This window comes from Ursus arctos, unplaced genomic scaffold (assembly GCF_023065955.2).
Source record: "Ursus arctos isolate Adak ecotype North America unplaced genomic scaffold, UrsArc2.0 scaffold_6, whole genome shotgun sequence".
NCBI classification, from domain to species: Eukaryota; Metazoa; Chordata; class Mammalia; order Carnivora; family Ursidae; genus Ursus; species Ursus arctos.
In genome coordinates, this window is record NW_026623078.1 from 25,950,366 (window position 1) to 25,965,977 (window position 15,612).

Below are 15,612 nucleotides of genomic sequence, written 5' to 3' on the forward strand. Positions count from 1 at the left end.
TGTCTAATCTCACAAGGGTGAAAATCAAGGTATCGGCTGCGTTGCATTCTCATCTGGAGTCTGGAATAAGAAAGAATCTGGTTCCAAACTCATTCTGGTTGTTGGCAACATTAATTTTCTTGCAGCTGTATGACTGAGGTTCCTGTTTTTGTGCTGGATTTTAAGCCAACTCCTAGATGCAATCCGCAGTTCCTTGCCACATGGCTCTTTTACATCATGGCAGCTTACTTCTTTAAAATCAGCAAGGGACTTTCTGTCATTCAAGTCTACTTAACATATATAACATAACATAATCATAGCATTGACATCCCATCACTTTTACCATATTCTGTTGGTTTGAAACAAGTCAAAGTTTCTATCTAATACACTTAAGGGGAGGAAATTATATAAGACATAATGGGGGGTGCAGAGATCATGGGGATCATCTTAGAATTCTGACTAGCACAGGTACTGATGCCTTACTGCTTGGAGAGGGTGAAGGAGGGGAGGAGATTATTATAACTCCAATTTACTGTCTTGGGTAGTGGCATAAATACTTATTTAACAAAGCAAGATGGGAACAGAGGAGTAAATTTGTGAAGGACAATAATAAGTCCACTTCCTGTTGATGACTTTGAGTTTCTTGTGAGGCATCATAGTAGATAATTCCAGCAGGCAGTTAGATATGGATCTAAAACTCTGGGGATGGGTCAAGGCAGGAGTCACAGAGTGGCATTCAGTATCATACGCATAATCGTTAAAGTTACGAGAGGGAAAGAATGGAAGAAGTTGTGGTCAAATTTGCCGGTAGAGTGGGAGATGCACTGGGGAAAGCAAGTGTGAGATTGTATCTGATGCCTGAAATATTGTCTTTTTATTAAGAAGTGAGGTTGTTTGTTGAGGACAAGAGGGTTGGGAATTGAATAGGGGAGATTGAAGTGATGCCAGTTGTGAAAAGTCACCAAGGAAAAGGACAAAATAGTTGCCAAAAGGAAAAAAAAAAAAAAGACTGTGAGGCAGTTCTGGGGCCTCTCTGAGGTTGAAGACATGAGTGACTCTTAGAAAGCATCAGCACAGTTGTGATTTTCTTCAGCAGTGCCCAGGAGCCGTGGGAAGGGAGCAGAGCCAACAGTTTGAGGGACTGAGTGAGAATTGTGGTTGTGGCATGGCAAGGGTGGAGGACAGAAGAACAGTTTTGCAAAGGAGTTGAGGACATTTGTGAGCAATTTATTTAAGTGATCAAAGCACATGGTCTGGTATGAGACGGTAGTGAGCAAGGATAGGAAAAGAGTTAGACAAAAAAGCAAATCAGAGAGCTGAAGATAAAGACCTTTAGAAGGCCAGTGCAGGGGTAGGTGCAGTGAAAATATGAGAGAGATTAGAAGGACAGGAGATTGTGATATTTGAGATCAAGACTTCTGAGGTGGAGAGAGTCCAGATAATGAGAAGGTCCTGTTGGTAGCCTTAGTTGTGGGGTATCTTAATTATCAGGGAAGTGAAGCTTTTCAGAGTTAAGGAGGACAAGGAAATATGAGACTTAATGCATGATGTGTCTGAGAATTAAGAAGATGAAACCAGAGTTGCATTCAAGTTGTTGAAAAGTTGAGGGAGACTGTGCCAGTATCTTGGGTTGGGCTGTGGAGTAATCGGGAGCAAAGTGATGGCAACAGTGAGGAGCAGTGAGTAGTGTAGACAGGCAGCATTTACCACCAGAGGGGAGGGACTTCCAGCTTAATGGTGTTGGGTCGGGAAAACCCATGGTAGCACATGGGGGAAGGAACCCTCCATTCCAGGAAACTGCAGAGGAGGGAGCGCTCTTGTGGGAAGAGTGAGGTCTCTTAAAACATGAAAGAGTGGTGTTGAGGATAGAAAAGTGTTTGTTTACCATGGAATATATGTTCCGGAAGGTGAAGGGGCAAAATTTAGAGAGAAAGAGTGTGACAGAAGGGAGAAGGAAAGCATAGGATAATTCTTGGATATGAATATAAGTGGTGAAGTTATAATTTGGGTGACAGTAAATAATGTCAGTTTACACCTTGACTGCAATTTTGAATTGTTTTTTTCTAATGGACATTAATAAGTTTTTTCTAATGGACCATAATAATGGTGCATGTTCTAATTAGCTAGAAATTATCTCAATAATTTTTGGTATAATATCTTTTAAAAATATCTTAAGTTGTCCACTTATTGCCTTCAGATGTATCCAGCGACTCAGGACACAACATCATCTAAAAGTGTCATTTAATATTACTGTGCAGAAATCTGAAGCCTTCCTTATTTTTATTTCTTTTTAGATATATAAGTAGTTTTCTTAAATACTGATGAGATTTGTTTTTTCTTTCTTTCTGATATTGACAAGGTTTATTGGGAGTATATCTTGATGATTATCTTTTTTCTTTAAATTTTTTTCCTATATTCAGTGAATCTTTTCAATCAGCAAATCCAGGTCTTCAGCCTAAAACTGTTTTCCTCTTGTGTACTTAGTTATTGCTTCTATTATATTTGTTTTCTATTTCTTCTTCAGGAAGATCAGCTATGTGTAAATTGAGTTTGCTTTGCTGTTCTTCATTCCTCCCATTTCATTTCACATTATATTTGCCTTTCTTTATTGACTAACTTCTGGGGAGATTTGTCAAGTGTGCCCTCTGTGTCACTGATTCAATTTTCTGCAGTATCAGTTTTCTCTCTCTGGCTTTGAAAGCAAATTTAAATGTTGGTATTGCATTTTGGTTTATTGTCAATATTTCCTTATCTTCTTTATTCATTTCTATCTGCAGTTATATTTTATTGTAGGTTGTTTGATTAACCTTTGTCCTCTCACATTTCTTTTTGTTTCATAGAATCCATTTTCTTTATTTTTATTAAGAAGGCAATTAGCCACATTCTAAAATTTAAAGGTTATTCAGAGTAAATCTTTTCTAAAACTATGAATTTTCTTTGTATCTTGAATGCTGCGTTCTTGCTTTTCATATTGAAATTTTTTTAGAATGATATTTTTTCCAATATTCAAATTCAAATGAGTATTCTATCTAGTATTAGGTTTGTCAATTAATAGTATCGGTGGACTCCTCTTTGTCCCCTCAATGTATAGCTTGGGACAATTTGGATCCCTTTCAAAAATTTTAGAGAGACAGAAGAAATCATGCCTGCCACTTAAATTCCATTATCAGTTGAATCCTATGGGTCTCTGCTATACTCATGAGTAAATTTGTCTCATCTTGTTTTCAATCAACTAAATAAGAATAGTATCATTGCTAGATTATTTAAGTTAATGTGGATTTTTCTCCTTGCCTATAGTGGAAAAGTAAAAAAACCACAAAATCCAATGCGCTATTCCTCCCTTTTTCTTTTAAGCTTTTTCTTTGTATCATGAAATGCTCTGTTTTATGATCAGGATTCCTTGTTCTTTAGCCATATTGCATTAGAAGATATTGTGGTCCTAGGATGGATGTAGAAAGATAGATTCTCATAGAACAACAGTAACAGGTGACTTGGATGTAGGGGCAGTTATCATGGATGCCTAGAAATATTCCAATCCTTTTCTGATTTGCCTATCTTTTGTCTTATTCCTATCTGTGGAAATACGTCCTGCATTCTGGCAGACACAGACTGATATTTCTGTTCCTAGAGTTTTAGAATATTTATACCTCTTTTGGTATTGAATGGCATGTTGGAGGTAGTAAAATTAGGTAACAGCTAGTTTAGTACAACCTTCAAATATGAATTTAAGGAATCCATATAATGTTTCATGATGTCTATTTGGTGTTTACAAGTGGGTGGCTAGAGAAAGATTGATGAGTCATTCATAAAGCTAGGATGATTTGACGACTTACATATTTAAATAAGAAGGCAGAAGGAAACTAAACTCGAAGGAATGTCACATAGATGAAAGAGGAAGATGAGGAAGCGGTGAATGAGACAGAGAAGGAAAAGTCGAATAGGTGATATGAAGATGAGGAGAATGTAGGGCCCTGAGGATAAGAGAAGAAAATATTCAGCAAAGATAGGCCTGTCTAAAAATATGAAATGGTTGGCAAGGATGTTGAGACAGGTGAATTCTTGGAAAGATCATTTAATTTGTGAATTGGTATGACTTTGACCACCTTTGAAGGGGAGCTATAATTTTCAACAGAGTTGGTTGAATTACCCTTTCTTGAATAGAGAAGTGGAAAAAATGAGTGATGCTGGAGAAGGAATGTAGGAGACTGGCAGTGGTTTAATGTGTCTTAGAGAATAGTGGAAAAGGTAAAATCAGATGAGTAAAATTCACATAAATGTTTATTTGCTTTTATTTTTTTATTTTTAATTTTTTAAAGATTTATCTATTTACCTTAGAGAGGGAAGAGGGCAAAGAAGATAATCTTCAAGCAGACTCCCCACTGAACTCAGAGCCTAGCACCTGCCAGATCTGATCCCACCACCCTTGAGATCTTGACCTGAGCTGAAACCAAGAGCCACCCAGGAGCCCCAGTTGTTTTCATTTACATTAGAATACAGTGCTTTATTCCATAATACCCATTTAAAGAATGTTATTTTAAGTAATGGTAATCCATGTCTGAAAGAGTCTTTCCAGAAGCCTTTCACAGTTTAACATGATCTTAATCATATTAATACACAAATTGAATCATATCAAATTTAAAACTAAAATTTACAGGGGAAATTAAGCAAGAAATAATTTGAATATTTGCTTTATTTTTGATGTGAAGTGACCTACAGCTTTTGCCAGGCATATCTAATGATTTCACAGATTCAGTTTTTGGTCAATCTTGAAATCACTTGTTGTTGAGTTTATATAGATATTGTTTGTTTGTCTTAACAGAACATAAAGGAACAAGAAGGGATTTCAGAAGTTATGATAAGCCTTGGCAATTAAATGCAAAGAAGCCTAAAAAGTCAAAAAGTGACCTTGCTGTGTCTAACATTTCTCCACCATCACCAGAATCCAAATCATGTAAGGAGTTTTGTCATTCAAATGTTACTTAATGTATGTAAGTATGTATTACTAACAAAATGAAGAAAAGGTAAGAATTGAAGTCAAACTTTTTATATGATATTTCTGCCTAATAATCCTAATGAATGTCATGTTCATTTCAGCAGTAACATAGAACTTTATTTATATATATCTACTCATACGCTCAAGCATGTTTAATTGATTTAGATCTTCTTGAGTATAATATTCTTTTAAGAATGTGAGCTGCCTGGAGCAGGTTCCTTGCCTGTCATGTTCAGTTGCAGCATTGTATCACATTTAAAGCAACACTAGCCCTACATTGAATAAAATATATAAAAGAAATTAAATCTTTTAGAGGGAAAGGAAAGGAGATTTATAGTAAAAAAATTTAACAAAATTTAAATTCTTAATCCTTCTCTCTTAGTCCCCTCAAATTCTACTTCCTCAGAAATAGTTAGCATATTTTCACATCCTTTGAAATAGTTTGCATCTTTTTACATCCTTTTCTTTGTACAAACTAGCATATACAGTATGTGTGAGCTTTATAAAACTGGCTTTAGACTATACATATTCTTGAGCAATTTGTTTTTATTATTTTAGAATGTGCCATGGATATATCTTCATTCTAAACTTAGATATGTTATAGTTTTTTTTTTTTAAGATTTTATTTATTTATTTGACAGAGAGAGAGACAGCCAGAGAGAGAGGGAACACAAGCAGGGGGAGTGGGAGAGGAAGAAGCAGGCTCCAAGTGGAGGAGCCTGATGTGGGGGCTCGATCCCAGAACGCCAGGATCACGCCTTGAGCTGAAGGCAGATGCTTAACCGCTGTGCCACCCAGGCGCCCCCATAAGTTATAATTTTTAAGAAGTGCATACTGTAGCATGCTGTGAATGTGCCATAATTTATTTATTCCCCTGTGGAAGAACAGTTAGATTGATTACAGTTTTGCCTCCACAAACTATTAACTGAAACAAAAGAATATCTTGCAATTTCTGATAAAATAAACAACTTTGTACATACCTGCATAAATATAGGTGTTCTCATTTCTTTATGATAATTTACCCGACAAAAGATTGCCCTTTGTCTTCTTGCTCTAATCTTGGCTTCTCGGTTTCTGGCCTTTTTCTCAACTGTCTTCTGAGACCATCCTTCCCAGCCATCCTGAGGATTCTCTTTTCCTCCTTCTTATGGAGGACCACCTGTCTCCTGAATCCCCGGTCTTTCCACTTTTAGGGTTATTTATTCATTCTGGTGGAGCATCTCACTATAAGCTTTCTGAAAAAGAATGATTGCAAGATAAATATTTGAATCCTTACAAGTAACTTGATTGGTTCCTCAGTTGGATATAAAATTCTAAGTTAGAACTAATTTTCAGTTGGAATTTTGAAGAAATTTCTCCTGTGTCTTCTGGGGCAAGTATGGCTAGTAAGAAATCTGATGAGAACTTAATTGCTGTTTCTGTCCCTGAAAGCTTAGCTTTTAGGATCTTTTCTTTTTTGCCACTGTTGTAAAATTTTGTGATAATATGGCTTACATTGTTCTGGACATTTAATGGATCCTTCCAATCTGAGAAATGGGTTTTTTATATTCTTATTACTTTGACATTTGTCCTTCTTGATTGATGCTTGAATGTTGAAATGTTATGAAATACCCACCTTTTTGGGCATCTCTCTCCTCAGGAATTAGATTTCAGTATTCTCTACTTTGCTAAATGCAGTTACCACTCCTCAATTTATACTGCATATTCCAAAAAAAAAAAAAAAAACCCTGAAGATTTGCTATTTCTTGCCTAGTAATGTCTTCTCTTCTTGTTACACTAATTATTTGACCCCCAAAAATATTTAATATAGTTTTAGTAGGAATTTGGGAGAAGTGAAGATAGATGTGTTCTGTCTTCTGTTTTATCAGAAGACAGCAAAATTCCTTAAAAATATATACTAATTACTGGTGAAAAAATTAATAATTTTTAAGCTGCTAAAAGATGACATAAAATACACTTTGCTTATATGTTTTTCCCTAAGTTATAGAAATCACTTATTGTAAATCAGTACCTGAATTTTCTTTTTTCTATAAACAGTCACACTTCTCTCTACTAGTTCAGTTAAAACATTTAAAACCCAGCTTCGTAACTTCCCCATTTGCTCATGAGAAAACTTTCCAAACAAACATTTTTATTCTGTACATTGATCTTGATACAGTCTTTCACATAATGATGAATAGTAAATTTTTATCATTATGTAGCATGCTTATGAAGTAATCATTTTTTTTAAAACATAGTGCCAAGGTCAGTAGATCATCCTAAGTGGAACTGGCGAATTAAACCAGAAAGCCGTGATTTTGATGAATTGAACCACATCCTTCAAGAGAGCAAGAAGCTGGGAAAAGCCCTTGAGAATCTCTCTCGAAGTAAGTTCATTTACTTGATTATAATTAAAATTCCTAACCAATATTAAAGAAGAAACATCTATTACTATTGCCAGTAACCCATTTCCAACATCCTCATTATAATTACATGAGAGGTTGTGAAAGTGTGTATGAAATTGGAAATGAGGATTGATCTTGCATTTTCCGCATGTTTCTGGGAAGACTGGTATAGAGAATAGGAGGAGCTGTATACACCGCCCCTGCCCCACCCCGTCCCTTGCCCTTGCTATTTGACTCCAGTCTCTCTACAGGGTCTCTGTTGCTTAGGTCAGTTGCACACATATAATGGAATCTTACTCATTCTTCTCTTTTGAACTTCATTGTTTTGTCATCCTAAATAGTAAACACACTTACTGCCTCCATAAGTTTTTGATGTTTCTATAAACTTTTTAAAAAATTCTTTATTTAAATTCAATTTAGTTACATATTGTGTATTATTAGTTTTAGGGGTAGAGTTCAGTGATTCAACAGTTGAATTTAACACCCAGTGCTCATTTTATCAAGTGCCCTCTTTATTCCCCATCACCCAGTTACCCCATGCCCCCACCCACCCACTCCTCAAGCAACCTTCAGTTTCTTTCTTTCTTTCTTTCTTTTTTTTTTTAAGATTTATTTATTTGTTTGAGAGAGAGAGCATGGGCAAGAGCAGGAGCGGGGGGAGGGGCAGAGGCAGAGGAAGAAGCAGGATCCCTACTGAGCAGGGAGCATGATGCTTGATCCCAGGGTCCTGGAATCATGACCTGAGCTGAAGGCAGATGCTTAACTGATGCCACTCAGGCGCCCTCAGTTTGTTTCTTATAGTTAAGAGTCTCTTATGGTTCCCCCCTGCCGCTTTTATCTTATTTTATTTTTCCCTCCCTTCCCATATGTTCATGGGTTTTGTTTCTTAAATTCTACATAATGAGTGAAGTCATATGGTATTTTTCTTTCTCTGACTGACTTATTTCGCCTAGCATAGTACACTCTAGTTCCATCCATTTTCTTGCAAATGGCAAGATTTCATTCTTTTTTTATGGCTGAATAATATTCCTCTGTGTGTGTGTGTGTGTGTGTGTGTGCGCGCATATGTATATACACCACGTCTTATTTATTCATTCATCTGTCAGTGGACATCTGGGCTCTTTCCACAGTTTGGCTATTGTTGACAATGCTGCTATGAACATTGGGGTACAGGTGCCCCTTTGTATCACTATGTTTGTATCCTTTGGTTAAATATCTAGAGTACAATTGCTCTGTCATAGAGTAGTTCTATTTTTAACTTTTTGAGAAACCTGCATACTGTTTTCCAGAGTGGCTGCACCAGTTTGCATTACCACCAACACTCTAAGAGGGTTCCCTTTTCTCCACATCCTCACCAACACCTGTTGTTTCCTGACTTGTTAAATTTAGCCATTCTGACTGGTGTGAGGTGGTATCTCACTGTAGTTTTGATGTGTATTTCCCTGATGCCATTGATGTCTCTAAACTTCCAAGGGTAGCAGCTGGGGCAGATTCTTCTTAAAATCCTTTCAGAACCTAGCAGCATACTTTTTTGTAAAAATAATGACTCTGTAATCCAAGTCCTAGGTTATAGGTTTTGCTCTGCCACTTATTAATATCCTCAGGTAAATCATTAAACTTCCAATGAGCCTTGGTCGTCTCATCTCCAGAGAAGGAAGACATGATTCTGTCTCCTTTTTCTGGTAGTTGTGAAAGTTTTAAATGATATTTCACGAGTAAAAACTTTTAAATGTTACTGTCACGAGAGTAGGCAATCAAATATTTGATTTGATAAATGCATTCTATATGTGTAGACATACTTACATACCTTGTGGTTTTAGTAGTGAGTTCAAAGTATTCCTGTCTTTCTCTGGTTCTTAAATATCTCTCAGTTTTAAAATTAGGTACCTTTAGAAGCACATTAATGCCATGACATCACTAAAATTTTCTTTTGCTGTCATGAAATATTAAAAATTCTTAAATAGAAAATAAGATACTAGCACATTCTAGTGGATTATATTTTAAGATCTATATGATTCTTTAGATAGCACAGTTTTATCAATTTCATGACATATCGAAGTTTAAACTGCCTGGGGGATGAACAAATTGGGTGAAGGGGAGTAGGAAATACAGGCTTCCAGTTATGGAATGATAAGTCATGGGAATAAAAGGTGCAGCATAGGGAACTAAAAACACAATAAAATTGCCCCTTGGTATATTTTGGGAGAAATAATGTATATATCCTATGTATATATAACATATGTGTATTTGCATATTGTATTATACTATAATGGTATGTATTAACACATTACATTTTATTAAAATTTTATATTTAGAAAGAGATTGAGTTTTTTCATACTTCTTAATGCAAAACTCACTAGGGCCTTTTTTGAACTTTTGTGTGGTAAACCTAGGTCACAAGTTAATTTGCCTTGTGATAGGATCTTATAATTTTTCAATTAAGTTTTTAATTTTAATTCTGGTGTAGTTAACATGTAGTATTATATTAGTTTCAGGTATACAATATAGTGATTCAACAATTCTATACATTACTCAGTGCTTATCATGATACATGTACTTTTTAATCCCCATCACCTATTTTACCCATCCCCCTCCTACCTCCCTTCTGGTAACCATCAGCTTGTTCTCTATAACTAAGATTCTGTTTCTTGGTTTGACTCTCTCTTTTTTTTTTTCCTTTGTTCATTTGTTTTATTTCTTAAATTCTACATATGAATGAATTATATGGTATTTTTCTTTCTCTGACTGACTTATTTCACTTAGTATAATGCCCTCTAGTTCCATCCATATTGTTGCAAATGGCAAGATTTCATGCTTTTTTTATGGCTGAATAATATTCTATTGTTTATATATACTGCATCTTCTTTATCCATTCATCTATCAGCGGATACTTTGGCTACTTCTGTAGTTTGGTTGTGGCAAATAACGCTGCAGTAAACATAGGGATGCACGTATCTTTTTGAATTAGTGTTTCCGTATTCTTTGGGTAAATACTCAGTAGTGGGATTACTGGATCATATTGCAGTTCTATTTTTAATTTTTCAAGGAACCTCCATATTGTTTTCCACAGTGGCTGAACCGGTTTGCATTCCCATCAACAGTGTACAAGGGTTCCTTTTTCTGCACATCCTCGCCTACATTTGTTGTTTCTGTGTTTTTGATTTTAGCCATTCTGACAGGCATGAGGTGATATCTCATTGTAGTTTTGACTTGCATTTCCCTGATGATGGGTGATGTTGAGCACCTTTCCATGTGTCTGTTGGCCATCTGAATGTCTTCTTTGGAGAAATGTCTGTTCCTGTCTTCTGCCCATTTTTAAATTGGATTATTTGTTTTTAGGGGGCTGAGTTTTATAAGTTCTTCATAGATTTTGGATACTAACCTTTTATCAGATAAGTCATTTGCAAATATCTTCTCCTATTCTATGGGTTGCCTTTTAGTTTTGTTGATTGTTTCCTTTGCTGTGCAGAAGACTTTTATTTTAATGTAGTCCTAATGGTTTATTTTTGCTTTTGTTTCCCTTGCCTCAGGAGACCTATCTAGAAAAAAGTTACTGTGCCGGATGTCACAGAAGTTATTATCTGTGCACTATTCCAGGACTTTTATGGTTTCAGGTTTCATATTTAGGTCTTAATCCATTTTGAGTTTCGTGTGTGTGTGTGTGTGTGTGTGTGTGTGTGGTGTAAGAAAGTGGTCCGCTTTCATTCTTTTGCATGTAGCTGTCCAGTTTTCCCAGCGCTATTTGTTGACAAGACTGTCTTTTTCCCAGTGCATAGGGTCTTAAAATTTTGCCATTAGTAGAAATTTTCTGGTTCAGATTTAAGAAGGCCCTACTTTTGGGGGTACCTGGGTGGCTCAGTTGGTTAAGCATCTGCCTTTGGTTCAGGTTATGATCCCAGGGTCCTGGGATCAAGCCCCACATTGGGCTCCCTGCTCGGCAGGGAGCCTGCTTCTCCTTCTCCCTGCCGCTCCCCTTGCTTGTGTGCTCACTCTCTCTGTGTCAAATAAATAAATAAAATCTTTAAAAAATAAAAGAAGGCCCTGCTTTTGGCAAGATTTACTTTTGGAAGAAATACTGATAAAGTGAGTATAGCTTATTAGTATATTATGTTAATGATAAGTCTTATCCTATTAAATGTCAAAGGTTTATATTAATATGTATAAATCTTACCCCTTTGGGCAGAGCCTGTGGCTCTGTATAGCCTCTCAATTTATCTAAAAACACGAGTTAAAAGAAAGATGATTGAATAATATGCCCAATTATTACACAGATCTTCAAATAGGGTTAGTCAATTTTTATTCTTTAAAATATGATAACTGCCTTACAGAGACTTGTTATATCATTGTTAGCTGGTAAGAAAACATTTGGCCTGTCCCTAAAACTTTTTAATAAAAGAGTTTGATTACCTTTCACTTATGTATTTGCCAAGATGTGTAGCAGACATATCAAGGTTCAAGCTATGGTCTGTCCGAAGAGAAACCTAGGTGTGGCCTTATAGGTGGTACCTAGCAACGGATTCCTGTGATCAGAAGTTAGTGGAGGGTTATAACAGGGGGCTCATTTAACTCTTGAAGGAAGTCTGGAGAAATAAAAATGGCCAGAGGGCAGTCCTTTGTTGGGAGAGTAGAAGAGATGCAAATATGGCACATTATTCTTGGGACAAAGTCAGGGCCAAGGAAGCTATCAGGTGAGTCAGAAGCTTGGCCAGAAATAAGGTGTAACATTCAGTTCTATGTATATGATGGAAAGTTGCTTTTGGCTTCCCTTGATGGTTTTAAGGGGGCTCTTTTTTGTGTGTGTGGCAGTAGTGGTGGGGTTTATGTAGGGATAAGGGAGCAGTTCTTCACATAGGGAGGGATTGTGCTTTTCTCCCTTTAAGTTTTTTTGAGTCTCTTGAAATAAAATGGTGCTTTCTTGGAATGACTTGAGTTTCTGTGATTTTAGCTATCTGAGGTTTAATACTAACTTTTTGTCTTAGGCCCAATATGTGACCAACTACCAAGTTATCAATTTCCTTGAGATGGCCAGTGTAAATTAGTAGAAATGCAGCTTTACCATTTACTGATGTTTAGTTAGCAGTCTAGTTGCCTGGTGTTTAGCTATGTAATCCCAAACTCAGTTCTTCTATCGTCCTGAAGCAGGATGTCACTAGTTTTGTTTGATATTATAATAGCTTCAAGTTGGTAACTCTTCCTCTAATCTACCCTAACTCATCTCTGATCTCTATTATGCATTGTTTTATTTACTAGGAAAACATAGGAAATGGACTTTTTCTTCAAGGTATAGTCAAAGGGAATATTCGGTGTCTTGTTATTGTGGACGTCTCTCTCCAGGTCCATAGCTGTTGATAGGCAAGTTTGAAAGTTCCTAGTGATCTCTTAATTTTCATACTTTCCGATAGAATTCTCTCTGGAAAGTTTGGATTTTGCTTTGTCTTAGTTGTACTGTCCAAAACATGTGACATATTTTAGAAGTATTTTGTTATTTACCTGAGATTGACAGCAAAAAATCATTTATAGCCTTCAAAATGATAGAATTATCTCAGCTCTACAGCTGTCAGCTTATCCAGACTTAAATTCTCTCTCTCCCCCTTCCTCTCCCTCTTTCTCTCACTCTTTCTCGACAGGATTCAAATAACAGGAAAGACTAGATATTCTCTCGTTTGCAAACAGGATTTTTGTTTTACTAACAACTGTACTGTGCTTCATTTTTCTGGCTTTTTGCAAACCTTTCAATGTAATGCTTTATCTTAAAGTCAGTCAGGAGCTGTAATGTTTTTCATGCTATGATTATCTTGAAAGGTAGATATGCTAGGAGAACTTGTAGTGGCTTGTAATGCGGCAGAGTTGTGATGTGGTAGGCATAGTGGATTTTTGGTGCCTGGATCCTTCCCTTTGCAGCATTTCCAAATGTTCTTCAAGCATGACTTTCTCATTCCAGGAGCCTGGGCTCATTACCCTTTCCTTCAAGTGTTTGTTTCCATCTGACTTTTAAGTAGTGAGAAAAACTGTTTTTGGGTAGGGAAGTTGGGAAGATACAAGACCTTCACAACCCCAAATAATGTATCTCTTCTAGTGGCTATGATTGAAGGGCCTTAGGGTAGTATCCTTCTCAGTGCGTTATATTAGGTTCCATCATCTTATTACTGATTATGTTAACCTCAATCAGTTGGTTAAGGTGGTGTCTGTCAGGTTTTACCACTGTTAAGTTAATACTTTTCCTTTTTGTAGTTAATAAATATTTTACAAGAGATACTTAAAGACTGAAAATATCATGTTTCCTTTTCACACCTTTACCCAGTAATTTCAGCATCCATTGGTAAATCTTACCTAAAACAATTATTACTGGGGTTTTCTAAAAGATAGTTTCTGTTTCTCTCATTCCTTTATTCACTGTAATTTTTCTTTAATGGAGAGAAGGAAAGATGGACTTATTACCACCCCCAGAATAATGGGGTCTATTCGCCTTTTTTCATGACTGGTCATATTTCTGTTTATCTAATATTCAGATATATATATGGATATGAATATGGATAAATGCAGATATATGTATATGTAGTATGGATATAAATGTGAATATAGGTATAAGCATTTATCTTTGGATATTGATATAAAAAAGAATAAAATACATATTCCAAAATTAACTCACACTGATTTTTCTTGGTTTTAAATATGCTAAATTTGCCAGATTAAATTTACTTAATAGCTTTTTCAAGAAACCACAGTCTAAAAGGGACAGATTTGTTAAGAGGTCTTGATATTTCTCTTCTAACAACATTTTCTACGCCTACTCTCTACCTGGATCAAAGACATATTCTAAAACCTAGCAAATGTTTGTGCTTCAGTAGAAGTATGAGGTAGCATTATTAGTAATTGTTGCTTTGGAATGGTCTAGTGTCCATCAAAATAAATAATTTTTCTCCCTAGAATGCCTTGTGGGAATAAGGACATGTGTATATATAATTAATAATTTTAGGAAACTTCTGGAGAATGAAAAAGTAGTGCACTTGTATTAGACATTTATTATGTTATTCTGAATCCTTTTATGTTGAATAACATCTCATTTAACTATACTTCAGTCACACACTCGCATACACACACCCATGTACACGTGTGTCTGAGTTTGTAATTAAACTGTAAATTCAGTCATTGTTAGGTACATATTTTTTAAAGTGTCTGGTTTTTAATATATATATTACATATATTATAATTTATAATATTATATACTCTATGCTATCTTAGTTCTATCCTTTTTTGAGACTAGAATGTATATCATGTAAAATAGATGCAGGTGCTGCCATGGGAAATGCTGTGGATCCTGCACTGCCACTCACTTGCTTCCGGTTGGGAGGATACCATTTGACCTCCTTCCTCAAGTTTCCTCTTCATTAAAATGAAGTAATTTATCCCCAATTACCATCAAGAATATCTCCAGTTTTCACAAGTCTTTATTTTAATGATCTATAATTTATATTCCAAAGTTACATTGTATTCATGGCTTACAGATTATGGTTTGACCTGCTTGCATTCTTTTTTTTTTTAAGATTTTGTTTATTTATTTGAGAGATGAGCACATGAGCAGTGGGGAGGGGCAGAGGGAGAGGGAGAAGCAGGCTCTCCGCAGAGCAAGGAGCTCGACGTGGGGCTAAATCCCAGGACTCTGGGATCATGACCGGGCAGGTGCTTAACCGACTGAGCCACCCAGGTGCCCAACCTGCTTGCATTCTTTTTTTTTTAAATCTAAATTAATTTTTATATAAGCCCTTGTAATTTTATGTGCACTTTTTTAATAATAATTCTGTATTATGTTAGTCACCATACAGTATATCCTTAGTTTTTGATGTAATGTTCCATGATTCATTATTTTCGTATAACACCCAGTGCACCATGCAATACATGCCCTCCTTAATACCCATCACCGGTCTACGCCAGTCCCCCACCCCCCTCCCCTCTGAAGCCCTCAGTTTGTTTCCCAGAGTCCGTAGTCTCTCATGCTTCATTCCTCCTTCTGTTTACCCCCTCTTCATTCTTCCCTTCCTTCACCTACCGATCTTCCTGCTATTTCTTCTGTTCCATAAATGAGTGAAACTATATGATAATTGTCTTTCTCTGCTTGACTTATTTCACTTAGCATTATCTCCTCCAGTGCCGTCCATGTTGCAGCAAACGTTGAGAACTCGTTCTTTCTGATAGCTGAGTAATATTCCATTCTATATATGGACCACAACTTCTTAATCCAGTCATCTGTTGAAGGGC

General features: G+C 36.2%; 1 protein-coding gene across 1 annotated transcript in view; it reads left to right on the forward strand.

Annotated features, from left to right (window-relative positions):
• Positions 1-15,612, forward strand: part of LOC113253071 (uncharacterized protein C8orf34) — a 136,111-nt gene that overhangs the window by 76,240 nt on the left and 44,259 nt on the right. Inside the window, 2 exon segments of the mRNA XM_026495928.4 lie at positions 4,799-4,930; positions 7,210-7,338. Of these exon segments, the coding sequence (XP_026351713.3) occupies positions 4,799-4,930; positions 7,210-7,338 (261 nt within the window).